Genomic DNA, 19674 nt, shown 5'->3' with positions numbered 1-19674 from the left:
TCTTTGGTTTACACATATAGTCAATGAATGTCAGAGCCCTGGATGAGGCTAGTGGTGGGGAAGGCCTATTAAGAAGTACTAACACATTCCCAAACCAAAAATTTCTTCCAATATGATCACAGCCTCCCAGTTTATCTTCATTTTTATCTGTAAAAAAAGAATTCTCACTGTTAGGAAGTTCTTCCTTTTACCTAATCTGAATCTAGTCTGCCGAATTTTTTATTCATTTTCTTATTATTACTGTGGCTTTTCCTATTACTTTAACAGTCTCTTATCTGAAAGGTGCTTTGCACTTTCCAGATGCTGTCATGTGTGTGGTCCCACTTGATCCTGGCAACAACACCATGGATGAGTTAGGGAAAATCTTGTCCTCATTTTATAGATGAGCAGAGGGAAACTAAGAGAAATGGTGTGACCTGTACACATCTTGTCGAGGGACCCACATGTAGCTAATAAACAGTAAGGCTAGGACTAGAAGCCTGATTTTCTGTCCTTGGTCTGAGTTCTTGTTCTAGATTACCACAATAGCCTTTAAGCCAATCTTTTCCACTTTCAGGCTTGTCCCACTCCAATCCTTGAAAGAGGTTTTGTAGCAAAGGAAAGTAAGTTGATTGATCTTAGGACATGCCTAGCCTTATAATATGGTATAGTTTGACTCAAAATGAGAGGAACCTGATCTTAATAGATTGCAGCCAGTGTCTAGAATAATTCTTGGCACATTCTAAGTATTTTTAAATTGATATTATTGTCTGTGCCCCCCCCCGCCCCAGCTTCTCAATAATGCTTGGTACACAAAAGTCAGTACCTTTTTTTGAAGAATAAATGAATACATGCCAGAGGAATAAATAAGGGCTGGGGACCACAAAATGGGAAGGAGATGAGGCTCGCAGAGAGAATGTTTTAGAAAGAGGTTGGTATTAAAGATGAACCTTTGAGGGAGGAGAAGGACAGACAACAGTGAGGGGGCAGTCCAGACAGAAGGAAAACCAGGAACTAAGGCTCCACAAAAGCACTTGGCATGTTTGGGAAACAGCAGATAACTAGATGTGCCTGAGGCATCGAGTTACTCACTATTTCCAGTAAGAGTGTATGAGAAGAGGCTGGACAGAGGGAGGCTGAAAGCAGATTGTGAAACTGGCTTTTGTCCAAAGGCTGAGGGGAGTCATTAAAGGTCTGTGAGCAGAGAAGTGACCTGCTCAGAGCCGGGTTGAGAAGTGGAGGGACTGGGGCCTGTTCCTGAGCCAGCTGGGAGCTGGCTCTAGCCCAGATGCCTTTAGCTTTTTCCTAACATAACTCAGATCTGTGTACCCGTTTTAGGGAATCGTGTGTGGATAAAAGTTGCGAATCCCAGCTCCAGCCCTCCCTGGGCTAAGGGATTTTGGAACAAAAGCTTTGGTTTCTCTGGACCTTGAGATTGATTCCATTCACATCCTTTGCTAGTTTTCCTTCATCATTATCTCATGCATTTGTTTTGAAAGACAACTTTGAACTAGGCTTTAATGACATATAGGAGAATGGCAAAGCCATATATATAAAAGGCAACATTTTCTCTCAAAGATCATACATGTTGTTATAACCAAGTAGGTAGAGAAAAACAAGGTCGATTAACAACTTTTGTTAGCCATAATAATTTTAAAACTCAATTCTATACCACACACACTCATGGGCACACTGTTCTCTGTGCCCCAAACGTGCTGGGCCACAAAGATGGGGGTCATCTGTCAACTCTTTCTTGCCTCACCTGCCTCAACAGAATCAATCCCCAAGCCCCAGTGATTCCTCCTCCCAAGTAGATCCTCTGTGTGTCCACTGCTCCCCACCTCCACTGCCTCCTTCATGTCTGAACTTCTGTTATACCTCGTCTGGACTTCAGAAATTTCCCACCTGCTCAGCCTCTCTTGCCTGCCTCTAATCCTTCTTCAAATGGCAGCCAGAATGACCTTTTAAAAATAAATCTACACAGGGGTCAGTTCTATCCGAAGCAAATATGGCCAAAGCTAAGATTTAACAAAGCTGGGTGGCGATTATCCATGGTTTGTTTTTATAATTTTATCCCTCTCTGAGTGCTGGAAATATTCAATAATAAAAAAATTTTTAAACAAAAAATCTGATCATGCTCCTCCCACACTCACCTTGCTTCAAATGGCTTTTAGGGTGAAGGGTTTTAAAGTACTGTTAGTACTCTACTATCCCTTTTTCCTTTTGATTCTTATTATGGAAAATCTCAAATACATATGAAAGTAGAACGAACAGTATTATGAACCCCCTTGTATCCAGCACCCACCAGGCTGCTTCATAAGGCCTCTGAGGACCTGCATGACTGAGTCCTTCCCACCTCTCTAGCTTCCTTCTATCTAGACCATCTTCTTACTAAACTCTGGCCACCCTGGCCTTCTTTCTCTTTCTCTAATGTGCAGGCTCCTTCCCATCTCAGGAATTCAGTAAAATATTCTTTCTCTGGGGATGCTCATTCTTCCACCTGCACCCAGTCTTCTTCTACCCAAACACAGATCTCCACAGAGATGCCAGATACTCAGGGAAGAGCCATCCCTGACATCACAGTCTGTATCTCCTGTCAAACACAGCGCCTTCTCCCTTTCCTTCATTCCAGTCAGTGAAACATCTAGTCTTCCTTGTCTGACTCCCCCACCAGGGTGTAAGCTGCAGAGTTCTGGGGTGAATGGGGGGGGGGTGACAGGAACATAAAACAGTATTTATAATGTAATGTGAAAGATGCTGTGAGTGAGTGGTACATAGAATGCCATTGGGAGAGCCAGAAGAAGTCCACTCACCCTTGGATAGCCCTCCCCGGTGAAGTGGCATTCAAGTTGCAGTTTGGTGGATATTTAATAGCTCATCATGGACAGGCCATGTGGGAAAGGCATTCTACAGAGGGCAGAGGGAAGGCACAGAGAGAGGAAACTGCAGGATGTATGCAGTCCACACAAGTAGGTCAGTAGCTACAGTAGGTATCCTTGGGGTGGGCAGTAAAAGGGTAGGACATGCCTGACAGAAGAAAAGGGTAGAAAGGTGCATTGGGTCAGATTGTGAAGCATACTGGGTGCCATGCTAAGGAGCTTGGATTTAAAACTGGCAGCAAGGAGCCAGAAGACAGGCTCCCCACTCAATCCAGTCAAGCTAAAATTATTATGTATTTCATACTTTATATAATGACTTAGCGGCAATCTACTTCAGTCATCTACCTGTTACAGCTGAAAAACTGAGGCCTGACCACGCTCTTTATCTTCCCTCTTCCATTTTCTTAACTCATCAGTACGTCAAACCCCAGGGGACAGAAAACTGTGGCAGGCTGGCAGGAAGGCTCTGGAAAAGGTGAGGATGATGAAGCCTCCTCCCTTCTCAGAGAGTGAATAAGAGTGTGGTCCCTGTCCTGGCCTCGGGAGGAGGCCTCTCCAGAATTGGAAAACTTGGATATCCCAGTGCTGACCCAAAACCCCAAATGTGTCATCTCCCTGGGTATGGTGATTGTCTGGCTTGTGGTGGCCTCCTGGGAATGGGCCAAGGACACGGAGCGGAGCGCCAGGGAGTTCCCGCTACTGCACTTACCACCCACTCAAGAGCTGGTAGCAGCCAAGAGGCAACGCACGCCATTAAGGTGTTTGTCAAGAAGCTAAGCTGGGCATTGTGGGCGATCCTGATGGCCCTTTTTAGACTGGCTGTAAGTGAAAAAAAAAAAAAAAAAAAAAAAAAAAAAGACAGTGCTTGGAGGCAAACCAGAGTTAGCGTGGAGGGTGTAGCATGACAGAGAGAACCCTCCCTAGGAGGCAGGGACTCTAGGCTCCATTTCCTCTATCAACTTGCTCTGTGATTTTGAAGTCATTTCTCCCTTCAGATTTTATTTTTCTCTTCTGCAAAACAAGCATATTAAATCAGATGGTTTCAGAGTATGTTGACCAGTGCATTTTCTAGATACCTGAATGGTTAAACCTTCAATTTTGAAAATTTAAAAAATTAGTCACAACTGAGGTGGGCTCCGCAGCAGGGCTGGGAGCTCAGCAGTGTGGGTGAAGGAGGAAGCAGGGCTCTGGTGAGACAGGAGCTGGGGGGAACTGACGCGATGGTAGGGCTCATCTCTGAGGCATCACCACCCCATGATTTGGGCTGTCAGCAGTGACCAAAGATGGTAGCCAATCTCTTGCAAGAGAGTGTGGGAGCAAGAACACAGACAACACCATTGTGAGGATGCTTACTATCTGCCAGAATCTGCTAAATGCTTCGCAGGCACGTATTAGTTTCCTGTTGCGGCGGGAACAAATTACCACCAAACTTAGTGGTTGACAACAAAGACTTCTCATCTTAGAGTTCTGGAGGTCACAAGTCTGAAACAGGACTTACCAGGACTAAAAGCAAGGTTTCTGTAGGGCCGGCTTCCTTCTGGAGGCTCTAGGGAGAATTCCTACCTGGCCTTTTCCAGCCTCTAGAGACTGCTCACGTTCCTTGGCTTGCAGCCACTTCCAGCATGACACCACTCTGACACCTGCTTCTGTTGTCACCTCTCCTTCTCTGACTCTGACCCTCCTGCCTCCCTCTTACAAGGAACCCTGTGATTACATTGAGCCCACTTAAATAACCTAGGATAATCTCCCCACCTGAAGATCCTTAACTTCATTACATCTGTAAAGACTTCTTTGCCATGCCATGTGAGGTCACATAGTCATGAGGTCCAGGGATTAGGATGTAGCCATCTTTGCAGGGCCATTATTTTACCTGCCAGTGTATCATCTCACTGAATCCTCCTCACACACACCCCTTCTTTTATTATCCTCTGTTTAACAAATGAAGAAAATCAACCTTAAGGAAGTTAGGTCATTTGCCCAAGGACAGAGAGAGAGAGAGGATATGTGCGGGAGGGGCAGAGAGAGAGGGAGACAGAGGATCCTAAGCCGGTTCTGTGCTGAGAGAAGAGAGCCCAATGCAGGGCCCAAATCCACAAACCATGAGATTGATCATGACCTGAGCCAAAGTCAGACGCTTAACTGACTGAGCCACCCAGGCACCCTGATCTTAGACCACTCTTGATGCCAATCTACAACAACACAATGGAATCTCAATGCTGAGGTGCTGGTGAACCCTGAAGTTAAGGTTAGCCAACGAGATGGGCAGGTGAAGGACCCAGAGATGATGGCAGCACTGAGGCACAGAGAGCAGCAGCTGGCTATTGAGCTAATTTTAATAGAAGGCTTTTCTAAATGGGTGACATACTTCCTGCCTTATTACACTAGAGGTGATAGTGCACACAGCATACCCATTCTTTCATGGCACAGGCTCATCACTCCTGACAGTGATGGGTCCTTACTGCAGTGGTTCTAAACTTTAGCAGGCAACCGAACCACCCTAAGTGCTCATTTTTCAAAAATTCAGATTCCCAGTTTCCAGCCACACATAGTCTGATTTAGTAGGGTCTAGGTTCAGGTTTGGGAATATGCACTTTTTAAAAATGTTTTTATTTGTTTTTGAGAGACAGAGAGAAAGAATGAGTGGGGGAGGGGCATAGAGAGGGAGACACAGAATCCGAAGCAGGCTCCAGGCTCTGAGCTGTCAGCACAGAGCCCGATGCAGGGCTCGAACTCACAAAGCAGTGAGATCATGACCTGAGCTGAAGTTGGCCACTTAACCAACTGAGCCACCCAGGTGCCCCTATGGGAATCTTTATAATAGTGGTTCTCAATCTGGGGCAATTTTGCCCCCCTCAGGGAGACTTTCAGAAATGTCTGGAGACGTCTTTTGTTTGTCACAGCCAAGGAGGTGGTGCTACTAGTATTCTAGTTGAAGGAACTGGGGATTCTGCTAATCATCCTACAGAGCACAGGACGCCCCCCCCCCCCCCAACAAAAAAGAATTGTCTGGCCCAAATTATCAACAGTGCTGAGTCTGAGAAATCCTGTTCTACAGCAAGTTCTGACCAGATGACTTTCCCTCTCCCCGAACACTTCCACTCATTTTCATTCAATAAAGATGTCTCCAAACCAGGCCTTGTGCTAGGTGTCAGGGAACAGCAGTGGAGAAGACCGACTATGGGCCCTGCCCTCAGGCACTACATAATCAAGAAAAGGAGACCAGTCACAACATGTGGTTACAACACTGTGTGATAAGAAATGTGATAAGTTCAGAGGTCATGGAAGGCCTCCCCAGAGAGAGGAGCATGATTCAGATAGAAGAAACAACATTTCCAGAGAAGGATCCTTCCAGAGAAGGATCGGAACACACTGGAACACAGAGTGCTAGGTGGGGAATGGTAAAAGAGGTTGCAGAGGTAGTCAGGGGCCAAGTCATGAAAGCTCTTTGTTTTTTAAAACTGCTTTACTGAGGTATAATCGACACCCCAAAGCCATACGTATTTAATATACGCAGCTTATGAGCTTGGAGATAAATACATACCTGTGAAACCATCACCACAACCTATGCCATAAACAAACCCATCCCCTCCAGAGATTTCCTCCTGCCCTCATTATTTATTATTATTATTTTGTGCTAAGAACACTTAAGATCTGCCCTCTTAGCAAATGTTTAAAGTATACAGTACAGTATTGTTAACTATAGGCACTATACTGTACAGATCTCTAGGATTTATTAATCTTGCGTCTCTGAAACTTTGTCCCCTTTGACAAAGATCTCTGGTTTCCCTGCCCTTGAAAGCTCTTGATGGAAAGTCCTTGAAGCCTTGCGGGGAATGGCACTTTCCATGCCCTCTTCCTGGAACTCCCTCACCTCCTTCAGGTCTCCCGCTCAAATGTCACTTCTACAGGGCCACCTTCCCTTCATCCTTTATAAAACAGTTGTCCCATCCCTCTTAGCTCCTCCACCTGCTTTATTTTTCATAGCACTATTGCCAGATGGTTCTTCCACTAGACTGTAACTAGAAAGGAACAAGAGTGTTTTTGTTTGCTGTCACATCCCAGAGCCTAGTACACAGTGCCTGGTACATAGTAAAATAGGTCCTCAAATACTGAGTGAATGAATGAATGAATGAATGAACGAATGAACAAACAAACAGAAATACTTCTGATGTTTAGGAAGTAGAACCAGTAGTTCTTTGGTAGAAGATGGACGTGGGCTGTGAAGGAGAGGGTGGAGTCATGGGTCATATGAGTCTTCTGTTGGATAACTGGGTACACGGTGGTGTACCCCACGGCATAGGGGTCACGGCAGAAGGGTATGGAGTTCACTACGATGTGAGATAGGGCATCACTTTTTAGGAGTGTGGTGTAGGCCATCCTGGGAGGGGAAAGAAATGCCTCTCTGGTTGTCTGACAATACGGAATGCTCGGTTTCAAACATATCTGCGTCTGAATACTGCCACTTATTAGCTCTGTGATTCTGAACCATTACTTAACTTCTCTGAACCTGTTTCCTCCTCTGCAAATTGGAGGTAGGGGTGGGGAGAGGGGGGCTTCCTCTCTCATGGGGTCACTGCATTCTAGAATGCCTAGCGCAATGCCAGGTACATAGTTGGTGTTCTTATGACAGCATTACTGTTGTTGCTATAATCAGAACATCTCTGTTTAAAAGTTCTTTCCTATAATGAGTCAAGTTCTACATCCTATAATCTCCTGTGCTGGTCTTAGTTTTGCCCTCTGTGTTAGCCAGAATAATTCTCTTTCCATAGCTGTTGGCTTTAGGAAGACTGGCATGTCCCCTGCAGCTCCCCATTCTCCAACCTAAATATCCTCATCTTCCCAAACAGGACATGGTTCATATGAGTGCTTCCTTCATTCTCCCAGCCCTCTCCCTTAGTCGTGTTCCTGTTTGTCACTGTCCCTCTGCAAATACAATGTCCAGAACTGGACTTGGACCTTCTGTAAGTGTGGAGGTCATGCCTTGTTCCTGTTACATCATCACCCTAAATTATGACCTCAGCCGCCCAAACTCTTTGATCAGAGTCTTTTATTCTTTCTTCCTCATTCTAGCCCATGCTTCCAAAGCTGACACCTCTTTCCTGGTCCTTCTTTGTGGACTTCCCCTCTGGCCTTTCTCATAATACCTTCTAGCCCACTGCAGTCCTGATCCGACATCTGATTCTAATCATTCTCCCATTCTTTCTCCAGACCTGGAGACTGGTCGGGGTTGGCCTCACACCCGAACAGGTGCGATGCTCCTGAATCCCCCCAGAAGGCCATGCTGCTTAACAGATCCATCTCTCTCTCCTCCCCCACTGCTATCTGTTTTCCAAGAGTGAACAGCAGCACTGCCAGCTGATCTGCTGCTTGCTGCCTCCAATGCCTCTTCTAATGTCACCACCGCCTCTGCTGTCTGCCGCTCTCTTCCCTCTTCGGGCCACATTTTTTCTCCTTGTTATTTTCTGCTCTCTCCTTTGCCTGCCACTACTGAATATCTCAACTTTGGCTTCTCAGGAACCCAAATCCCGCCTTCTGGCCAGCAAACCAATCACACGTATTGTCTGCCATCTCTACATCTTTGGTTCAGCTCAGCTATTTTGGTCCCTGCTCGCACTCTGAGATTTTTCTCACTTTCCTCTGGGTTTACACCTCTTTCAGCACTTAAAGGGTGATAGACATCTTAGAGTTGGTTAACTGAGCTATAAAGGTCAGACTTCTGACACAGCTGGTGATTGGCTAATGGATCTAGGTGTCAAAAGATGGAAGGTAGGTCATTGTATTTAAAACAGAATGGGGCTTTTTTCCTTTTGTGGATTTTATCTTTCTTTTTTTTCAGATAGGACAATGGAGCCCTATTGCCTCATCAAGCAAAGAAGTCAAACCACAATAGACTGAATTTCAGCAAATGTTTTTCTCAGCCTCTAACAGACACCAAGAATTGTGCTTGGTGTTTTCATGTGTATTACTCATTAAGCCTTCCCAGGATGAAATCCCTTCCTTGGTACCCAGGCAATGCCTCCTGGACCCACTGTTTGTTCGTTTGTTGGTTCATTCATTCATCCAGTGATGATCTGTTGTGCCAGGCACTGTTCTAAGTACTGTAGCAAATACAGGAATAAACATGACAGTCTCTGCTCCTCAGGAACTCAGTCTAGTGGGGAAAACATATCAACCAACAGGTAGGTGCACTGTGGTAGCTGCATTTAGAGTGGCAGAGAAGTGAAACAGTGCAGGAGTAAGGATGGTGCCCACTAGTTCTGCAAAGAGCTAAGGAAGGTTTACCAATGGAAGTAACATTTCAGCTAGACTTTGAAGGATGGGTTTGCTAACGTGCATAAAGAGAATGGGTTTTGTAGGCAGCAGGAACAGCTTGCGAGTATGCAAGGGCAGGGAATGTTTTGGAACTGGTATGACTGGAGTATAGAAGACTTGCATCAACATCAGGGGCTTCTGCCCAGAGAAGCCAGAGGACTTCCTGGGTCACAGAGCAAGTGAGTTCATTGCAAAGACTGGGTTCAGTGGCAGAAGTTCGAATTGTCTGGTCCCTGGCCTCTTAGCCTCTCTCCCATGTACATGCAGGTCCAGTCTCAATGCTCTGTTCCCTGGCTTAGAGCTGTCAAAGACCAGCCCCTCCCTCTCCCATTTCCCTTCTTAGTGGTCTGCCCCTGAGCTCTGAGGATTGTTCCCAGTGAACCTGGGAGGGAAGCAGAACTTAGAGAAGGCTGATCCATTCTAGTGTTTGGTCCCGACCCGGACATTTGCCTGGGACCAGAGTCCTTAGATCCCATCTCCTGATGCTGCAGAGCTAAACTCTGTGACCTTCATAGCGCATCCTGTTTGGCTCTGAGCCACTCCTTGCTTGTGTATCCCAGAAAAGGAGCTGGGTAAACCAGGTTGCCCTTTACCGAAGAGGAGCTACTTTCAATTCCCCGAAGTGTTCAAAGGCTTAAGAGTAGGTTTATGCCAAAAGTTTCCTGTTCCTTATCTCTGGCCATAAACAGTAATGAGAGCAGGAGGGGAGAAGATTCTTAATTCCTGTGCTAGTTCAGAGGTGGGTGCTCAAAAAAATCCTCAGTTGGCTGCTTGGTTTCTCAGCAGTATCTGTCCAAAAATTCCCACGCATTTCCCAAATGCCATAATTCATTTTAGTTGGATTTCTAGAGAATAGACTCCACAGATAAGAAGGAATTTGATTTATTTTAGATTTGTACCACACCTCTTTCTGAAAGGGTTTGAGACAGCGTACAGGTTGAAACAAGGTTTTTAAGTAAGACTTTTAAGGACGAAATAAAACTTGTGGTGAAAAAGATTAAGAAAGTAAGTTACTTCCAAGCATAGCCATGTTCCATATTTAAGCCATACTTTTGGTTGAAAGATTCTTTGGGGAAAAGGCCAAGAGGGGAAACCACTGGGTGATGCAGTGTCCACTTTCTGAAACCAGAAAGCATACAGAATCTCCATAGGGAAGGGGCTCCCAGGTGGCTCAGTCGGTTAAGCGTCTGACTTCAGCCTAGGTCATGATCTTGCCATTCCTGAGTTCAAGCCCTGCGTTGGGCTCTGTTTGACAGCTGAGAGCCCGGAGCCTGTTTCAGATTCTGTGTCTCCCTCTCTCTCTGCCCCTCCCCTACTCATACTCCCTCTCTCTCAAAAATAAACATTAAAAAAATTAAAAAAAAAAAAAAGAATCTCCATAGGAAAAACATTTTCCTAAAGCTAAAGCTTGACAGGAAGAGCTGTGTTTGCGCCTAAGAAAGCCAAGTGAGGGTGAAGAGTACACAGTTCATGTCAGCTGTCAGTCCTCTGCCTGCGGTACTCGCGGTGCTCCCGGTGCTGTGTGAGAGATGGTCATATCCGTAGGCCACCTAACAGCAAGCAGACTGGACCATGACAGACACACAGCCCTCCATAGGACCATCAGGACTGGCTCTCGGCCCAGGGAGAATGTGGGAGGGTGTAGTGACTAGATTTCAAAAGGCAAAGGAGTCAAAGACCAAGTTTTCTACCTCGATTTTACAAAAGATAATAGAGACACCATCCCCAGCAATAGCAAACACCTTTGCATGATTATGTGTCAAGTGCATTTGTTCATTTTACCTTAATAACAATCCTGTGGAGGAGGAATTATTGTTTACATTTTACAAACAAGGAAATTGATGTTCAATTTACCTGTTCGATCTCAGAACTAGGTGCCTCTTTCCCACTATGTGCCCTATTTATTCAACCCAATAATTCATGTCTTTTTAAGTTTATTTATTTTGAGAGAGAGAGAGAGAGAGAGAGAGAGAGAGAGAATCCCAAGCAGGCTCTGTGCAGCCATGGCAGAACCTGACTTGGGGCTCGATCTCAGGAACCAACCACGAGATCATGACCTGAGCCAAGAGAGTTGGATGCTTAGCCCAATAATACTTAATTGGGGTTTCCATAAAGACAGGGAACATAACATGACATTCTGGCCGGGAGGATGTGGTGCAGGAATGTAATGCTTTGATGACATAATTTAATCTGGGAGTAGAAGCTGAGACCTGGATGATCAATGGGTAACTTAGCTGCCCTGTCATGTCCATTTCTAGATGATTTATTTGAGCTTTTTGGCTGATCCTAGGCCACAGTCAACTCACAAGTGATTCTCTGTAATTTGCCCACTTTATAAACAGATCATTGCATACCACTTCCCTCCATGTCTCTACTTTCCAGCCCTCTCATCACCACGCTCCCCTCCCCCCAATTCCCATCATTTGAAACACAAATCAGGATGTGCCGTGCTCCTGACACCTCCTGCCATTGCACATGCTTTATCCCTCAACACTTCTCAGATCCCTCTCCACCCGGAAGCCTTCCCTGAGTTCCCCTCTCTCCCTATCCCCACCCCATGTGGAGAAGGCACCTCCCCTTTGTTCTCCCATAAAGCCCTGAACATACCTGACTTTTAGAGCTACGTTTTCATGGTGGATTTACTTGCTGGTCTGTGAGCAACTAATGCATCTTTATATCCCCAGAGCCTTGCAAGGTGCCTAGGGTGTAGGAAGTGCCCAACAGTGTTTATTGAACAGACATAATGAGCAGCTACTGTGTGTCACACACTTCTGGGCACTGGATATAGAGAGATGGGTAGAACACAGACCCTTCCCTTGAGGCACTCAGAGTCTGGCACGTGAAGTCATGATTAGAGCCCAACATTGTAAGATCTATACTATCTATAATAGGGGACTTAGGGAGCACAAAAGAGGAAGAAAATAGCTTAGTTTGGAGAGTGATGGAAGTCTTCTAGAAGTGGTCACTTATGAGCTGAACCTTAAAACAATGAAAAGATTTTTGCCTGAGGAGTATCCCAGGGACAGGAGAAAAACGCACAAAAGCATAAAAGAGATTCAGTGTTTGGAAAAGTGCAAGAAGTACTGATATCCTTTGCCATAATTTGGAGCAAAAAACATGTTCTAGATTTCAATATGAAAGACATTAAGTTGTCGCGCTGTTGTAGATGTTAAGGCTTTAGTGTTGTGTTTTATTTTTAATCAGTCAAATGCATTTCATCACAAGGCAGTAAAGATGTTAGTCACCTTAGATGAAATAAATAATAACTTATTTATAGTTTCTGGTCTACTTCCTTCCCAAAATGGTTTGCTTTGACTTGTAATAACAGACACATCCACAATAAGACTTGTTCATATAGAAACAAGCAAAAATTACAAAGGGAATAATATCGCTTCCTAAGTTCTTTCTCCTTCATTAAATCACTTGGTGTTCGGGATAATCCTCTGAGGATGGGCCACAGCTTCTATGTGGCTCAGAGACCAGCACGTAGGAGTGTTTCTGTAAATGCTTGTGGGTTCAGTAGACCCATGGAGGTTTTCTTCATTTTCCAATTGATGCCACATATATTTCCTCATGCTCTGGTTTCTTCAGGCTTCCCTCATGCTTGTCAGTGGGAATAATCATCTCTACTTTGCTGTCCTTCAGAGCCATTGTCTGTGTGAGCTTTTTCATCCAAACTACTTTCAGATGCTCTTGCCCTTTGAAAATGTTCCTCCCTTTTTTAAATGACTCCATGCATAAAACTTAGAAAACAGAAATTCTCCCCCATGATACTAAAACAGAGGCTATTCATGGTTAATTATTTTTTTATTAAAAAAATATTTTGACGTCACTTCAGACTTTCAGAAAAGTTTTCAAGAATGGGACAAAGAATTCCTGAACACTCCTCACCTGTATTCCCCAATTCCTAACATTTTACTACATTTGTTTCTTCTCTCTCACCTCTCTTCTCTCCCTCTCCATCTCTCTCTCTTTTCTGAATATGTTTAAGAAAAAGTTGCAGGCATTGTGCACCATTACATAGGCCAAAACACCTCAGTGTATATTTTCTAAAAACAAGAAATTCTTTTACATAACCATACTATTATTTTTTTTTTATTTTTATGTGTGCCCTTCTATGCTTTTTTCTATGCATACATTTATGTACTTATATTTATTTATTTTTTTTTCAACGTTTTTTGTTTTTGTTTTTTTTATTTTTTATTTTTGGGACAGAGAGAGACAGAGCATGAACGGGGGAGAGGCAGAGAGAGAGGGAGACACAGAATCGGAAACAGGCTCCAGGCTCCGAGCCATCAGCCCAGAGCCTGACGCGGGGCTCGAACTCACAGACCGCGAGATCGTGACCTGGCTGAAGTCGGACGCTTAACCGACTGCGCCACCCAGGCGCCCCTATGTACTTATATTTAAATTAAGTAATGCATTGTTTATATATACTTATAATGGCTTGCTCTTTTGGAGGAGTTAGCAATAGACTGTATATAATCTCATGCCAGTAAATATTCTACAGCATGATTTCTCAGCAGACTCTGACTTTAGACCCGATGGTTTCTGGGTGGCCCATTTTACCAGGTCACTCTGCTTCAGAGAAGGAACCATTCTTGTGTTCTTGCATGTCTAGTCACATATCAGTGGAAGCCACTGTATAAATGAGTAAAGAGGCAGGGTCCTGGAAAGCCTTGAATGCAAATTTGATCTTTATTCTGTAGCCAGTAGAGATCCAATGACAGCTTTATAGCAAGGGAGAAAGCCACCAAGAGCTGGGTTTTCTGGAGATTATTTGCCAGTGTGTGCAGGAAGGAATGAAGGGGGAAGCAATCGGAGCATGAGTCCATAGGTCCCTTCGGTAAAATGATCCCAGTTTCAAGGGCAAATCTCCACCTAGGTGGAACAGAGCCTTCTCCAGCATAATGCATCCTTCTCTTTCATGTGTCTTTCAGAACTGGTTAAAGTCATATGGCTATCTGCTTCCCTATGACTCACGGGCACCCGCGCTGCACTCAGGGAAGGTCTTACAGTCAGCAGTCTCCACTATGCAGCAGTTTTATGGGATCCCAGTCACCGGTGTGTTGGATCAGACAACAATCGAGTAAGATTCGCGTAGGGCATTATGCCTTCGAACTTTCCAGACATACATTTGAGTTCACATTTGTCATGGCCCCACGTATGTACCATGCCCATCCTACCTTCCTATCTTTCACTCCTGCAGGATCATCCTGGGAGGGAATACCCCAAGGTGCCCCTTCCTATGTGAGCTGGGGAGGTACTCTGCCCGAAATTTGCTGTGTGATCTTGAACAAGTGTCTTATCCCTGCTGGACCTCAGTTTCCTTTTGAGCACAATAAGAGGTTTGGTTGGAGATGGTCTTAAACCTCCTCTGACTCTAATAACTTTTGGCTTTATGAATCACCCCTCTGGCATTCCCTGAGATGTACACATCTCACCTGATACAAAGAGCTCTTGAATGATCATGAGCTGGTGGCTCTTGTTCCACTTTTTCCATTTATCAAATATTTGCTAAATGCCTACGTGTGCCAGGCACTGGACAGGATCCTACCATCTCTCCCCTCCAGAGGCTCACCGCATCGTGAAAAGTACAATCATCTAGCTGCACCAGTCTGGAACTCAGCAGGAAACACTTGTTTTCAGGGAGATACTTAGGAAGTAATAACAAAATGAGCCAGACCATGGGGACGGTCACATTTACTCAGGGGGGAGCACGAAGAAGAGGAAGGGATGGGTGCCGAGAATGGAATCCTCAAGATGCAAGCTGAAGAGGAGCGGCCAGAGCAGTGGAGGAAGCCAGGGGCTATGTGTCAGGGTAGAGAAGCGGGGATGGTGAGCGGGCCGGCTGCTGCAGAGTGATCACTTAGGAGATCCAAAAGTGTCAGCCGAATTTAGCAGCCAGGAAGCCCTTGCAGGGTCAGACTGCAAGGGGCGGAAGGGGAGATGATGAGTAGAGATGGCAAGTGTAGGCAAGACTTTCTAGAAGCCTATCAGTGAAGGACAAATAGAAGGTAGCTGGAGGTGGGTGAATTTTTGTTTGTTTGAAGATCAGAGAGAGTTAAGTATCCTCACATTTGTTTAGGAAATAGCCATAAAAGTCATTAAAGCAGCTGAAGGAAAGCCATTGCCCATTGCTACAGTGAGGGCATGGCAGAGAGCCCGGGGGAGCTTCCCAAGGAGGCGGTGAGCGGTGGGGTCCCTAGCAGAGGTGGAAGCAGGGAGCAGGGCCCCATGAGGGGGTGTGGGGAGGTGGTGGGTGGGGAACAGAGAATCCAGCTGATTGTGGATCCAGGATCAATCCTCCCCCCGCCCCCGGAGGGTGAGTCACTCACTCCTTGAGAGATTCATCTCTCTGGGTCCCAGCTTGTTCAGTTACAAAGGGGGGTGTTGGATTACGACTCTCAGATTCTAGATCCCATTATTCTAAGCTGTTAACATTTGGTGAGTCTGGGGTTTTACGATCCTATAATTCTGTAGGAACATTTTCTATTCCTCGGATTCTCTGACTGCAAGATTGTGAACTTCTGAGACAATATGTTTGACCGCTGCTATGGTATCGTGAGGACAGTGGAAGCCTTGGCCCTGTGGCCTCGTGTGGCCTCGTGAGTGAGTTGGTTGAAGACAGCCCGGCCGCCTTTCAAAGTGGAGGTTATTTTGAGGGCTTTGTGCAGGCTTCATGGCAGTGCGTCCTGGGGCAGGAGCACTGATGTCTCTGCTGAGGCACCACCTGGCCTTGGGTTTTACTCTGTTCCAGAAAGCCCCAGGCCTGTTGGACAGGGTTCAGAGAGTGGCAGGTGGACGGAATGATCTGAGGGAGGAGGATGGCATTTCCCACTTGCATTTCTGCCCCCACTTTTTTGTAGGAAGACGGGGGGAATGCTGTTTGGGAGGCACGAGAAGGGAGAAGGCGATCATGCTTAATCCCAGACTTGAGTGGGGAGGCTGTTTGGGGGTAGAGTTTAGAGACCTTAGCTTCCCTTCCAGCTCTGTGACCTTGGGCAGTCACTGCCTTTCTCTGGGCCTCTTTCCTCCCTGGGGGCCCTTTCAGGTCTAGCTCAGCCTTGCTGTAGCAGAGGTAGCTCCCCATTCTTCCCAAGGACTGTCAGTGAAAGAAAGCGAGATTAGCGTTTTAAAGTACTAATTTTTGAGTGCCTACCTTGGGAAATGTTACACATTGTTCACCACTCATTCATTCCTTCATTCAACATATCCTCTAACCCAAACCTGTGCTAAGCACAGGCTTTTGTTTGTTTGCTTTTGTTTGTTAAATTGCATTCATTACTAGTTCATTTATTCATTCAACTAAGTTCCAGTCCTGCCTCAAAGCTATATTTTGCAAGTTACTTGATTTATCTGTGTCTTTTCCCTCATCTGCAAAATTGAGGATAAATAGTTTCTGGCTACCTCACAGAGTTGTTTCAAGAATCAAAACATTTCTTTAAAAGAACACAGACACTGTAACAATTAGAAATGTTTTTAACAAATGTATTTAACAAATACATGATATTTAACAAATACATGATATTGTTATTATTATGTCTTTTATTATTCATTTCTGAGTACAGGCACTCTAGGCAATATGAAGCATGCAAAGATGAGTAAGACCTGGTTAAGTCCCTCAGGGGGCTTTTAAAAAACATTTGGTTAAAATAGTCTCTATATTGCCAATGACAACTGCTTTCAACAACCGTACATGAGGTAGACTGTTTTCCCCTCCAGCAATTTCAAGCTAGAGTTGGTCATTGGGCCAGCACAGGGAAATAAAATGCAAGGATGACCTGGGCTCCAATCAGCCATGATCTTTTAAAATATCCTACCCTGGCCTTTTTTTTTTTTTTAAACGATGTCCCAGACTTACTATTCCTGAAATGTAACTTAACCTGACAACAAACAGTTATCAGGATTTACTTAGTTCCAGGCACTGGACTAGCTTCTGGGGACACAATGATGAATATAATAACATTCCAGTCCTCAGAGAATTTGCCATTTATTAAAGGTAATGGACTAATAGATTTAAAATCACAATACAACACACTAAATGCTGCAGAGAATTCTAAGTCTTACAGTCCTACAATCCTACACATTTTGAACATCTATAGCAAAAAGGAATTTGCTGTCTTACAAGCTATGCCATGCTACTTTTGGGTAGTTCTGATTCATTCATTCATTCATTCATTCATTCAACAAATCATTATCAAACATCTTCTGTGTCAGCCACTGTACAGGCAAGGTTCCTATCCTCATGGAACTTAGAATCTGCTAAGAGAGACAAAGACTAAACAAAAAAAGTGAATATATTATATCATTTCAGGCAGTGACTAATGCTATGAAGAAAAATGAAGCAGGATAAGCAGATAGCGACAGGATGGGAGGAGGAAGCTATTTCAGATAGGGTGGGCAGGGAAGTCCTCTCTAAAGGGGAACGTTTGAGCAGAGACCTTAATGAAAAGCAAATCATGTGAAGAAGAAGAAGAGCATTGCAAAGCAGAGGGAACAAAGGCCCTGAAGTGGGAATAATCTTAGCATGTGCAAGACACAGCAAGAAGGCCATTGTGGCTGGAGCAGAGTCTATGAGGGGGAAGGAGGGTGAAGATGTCATCTGACGTGTAGACAGGAGCTTGATTGTGTGCGTTCCCTGTGGACCAATGTGAGGAGTTTGGATCTTATTCTAGGTGTTTGGGGGAAATCATTGAAGGGTTTTAAACTAGGGAGTGATGTGATCTAATTCCATTTACAGAGTATTTCCACATATACCCCCTCCTTTGAGGCTTTCTATAACCTAAGAACAGTGAGAGCTGTGATTCTCGTGTGGCAGAGGAGGAAACTGAAGTTCACAATGATCGTTTGCTTGGGCTCCTACAATTAGTGGTGGAGCTATAACCATCAAGCCTGTGTCTCTGACTCCCAGGCTCTAATTCAGCCCTGTGTCAGCATAATCAATTGTAAATGAATGAATGAAGTAATCAGTCTATTGTGTTCCTGTGGGGGAACCCCTCAGAGCCAGGGCCCCAGAGTCTAGCATCAGGATGCACACTGCTATTTAGACTGCAATGCCTTCCTAGAGTGTCCAGTGACCACAACACATGTGTGTGTGTGTGTGTGTGTGTGTGTGTGTGTGTGTCCTCTCTCTGCCCAGGTGGATGAAGAAACCCCGCTGTGGTGTCCCTGATCACCCCCACTTAAGCCGTAGGCGGAGGAACAAGCGCTATGCCCTGACTGGACAGAAGTGGAGACAAAAACACATCACCTACAGGTGCTTTGACTACCTCTCCTCTTCCGTGGCTTTGGCTCCACCCACACTCAGTTTTGTCCTGGCCTGAATTTCAGAGGCTCACGCTGTAGGTGGGTCTGTGATCGGGGTGAGAGCCAAGTATGCGGGCATCAGGACCAGGTGCTGAAAGCCTATCACTTTGTCCCCCTTGTGGCTTCCAGAGGATGCCGTATCTCAAACTTCAGGTTTATTTGGTCCTTTGGGGGCTCATTAGCTGTGTCCTGTTTAGAGTCCTACAGCTTTGAGAAAGTGGGATAGGGATTGTTCAGCAACTCTCAGCTGTGATAAAGAGCCATGGCTGAACTCACTCTCCCTATCACTGCTTGCCAAACCCCACTTCCTTTTATCTGGATCCCTTCTCCACTTAGCCTGACAGACTTCACCCAAACTTCCCAGCAGAGCTCCAGTTGTTAGCAGACTCACTCCTGAAGTGTCTGGGGAAACCAAGGGCTGAAGAGGATCAGCCTCCAAGTCAGACCGGTGACCAAGGACAGGGATGGCGGAGCCCATCACAGCAGACTCAGACAGCAGAATTCAGAGTAGGGCTGCAGGAAAGGCCAGGCATAGGGCAGGCTCAGCTGGGCTCTGGCTGGCACCTCTCAAGGCTCTGATTCCATCTCAGTGGATGCCTTGGGTTCAGGGGTAGGATCTAAGACAGAGATCCTGAAAGCTGAAGAATGAAGGGCTCTCCTGCTGATGAGCTATAGAAACCAGAACAGGCTTTTTCTAGAATTCTGACAAAAGAAGGAAACCCAAGAAGAATCTGGGTTAGAAACTGGATAGATCTTAAGGTCTCCTGAAGTGGTAAAATGAATCAAGAGAAAAAACTGGCTTCTAACCTTAACTTCTATTACTCAACCTCTCTGGCCTCAGTTTTCTTACCTATAGAATGGGTGAATAATCCTTGCCCAGGTGTTCAGGAGGCAGAGCACCCAGGAGTAATGACATTCTGCTATGGAGAACCATTCAATATGGCTGCTGTAACCTTCAATAGCTAAATCTATAACTGACGAAATCAGATACCACTCTATACCAATTTCCTAGGTAGACAAGCAGTAGACAAGTAGTTGGTGCCAAACATTTTTAAAAGGGATGTTTCACTTAAACCCTCCACTGCTTCAGTATTTCTATAACTTTTTAAATGTTCTATACATACGCTTTGTGTATTGGGAGAAAAACTTAAAACTTAGAAAATGCTATCCACGAGCTTAATTTTTTTTTTTCTGC

The 19674-nt window shown here is 45.1% G+C and overlaps 2 protein-coding genes across 3 annotated transcripts in view; one reads left to right on the top strand and one right to left on the bottom strand.

Annotated features, from left to right (window-relative positions):
- LOC122215621 (ER degradation-enhancing alpha-mannosidase-like protein 2) overlaps positions 1-19674 on the bottom strand; it is a 128030-nt gene that overhangs the window by 86586 nt on the left and 21770 nt on the right. The gene's annotated exons all lie outside the window — the stretch shown is intronic.
- MMP24 (matrix metallopeptidase 24) overlaps positions 7636-19674 on the top strand; it is a 33322-nt gene continuing 21283 nt past the window's right edge. The window contains exons 1-3 of one of the 2 annotated variants that reach the window (XM_042931138.1): positions 7636-8624; positions 14111-14259; positions 18313-18429. In XM_042931138.1, coding sequence (XP_042787072.1) covers positions 8598-8624; positions 14111-14259; positions 18313-18429 — 293 coding nt within the window. In that variant the 5' untranslated portion in view covers positions 7636-8597. Of the gene's footprint in view, positions 8625-8997; positions 9038-14110; positions 14260-18312; positions 18430-19674 lie in introns of those variants that run through there. The other variant, XM_042931139.1, reaches the window with a different exon arrangement.

This window comes from Panthera leo, chromosome A3, assembly GCF_018350215.1.
Source record: "Panthera leo isolate Ple1 chromosome A3, P.leo_Ple1_pat1.1, whole genome shotgun sequence".
NCBI classification, from domain to species: Eukaryota; Metazoa; Chordata; class Mammalia; order Carnivora; family Felidae; genus Panthera; species Panthera leo.
The sequence above is the reverse complement of the archived record's forward strand: the minus strand, read 5'-3'. Positions and strand labels throughout refer to the sequence as shown.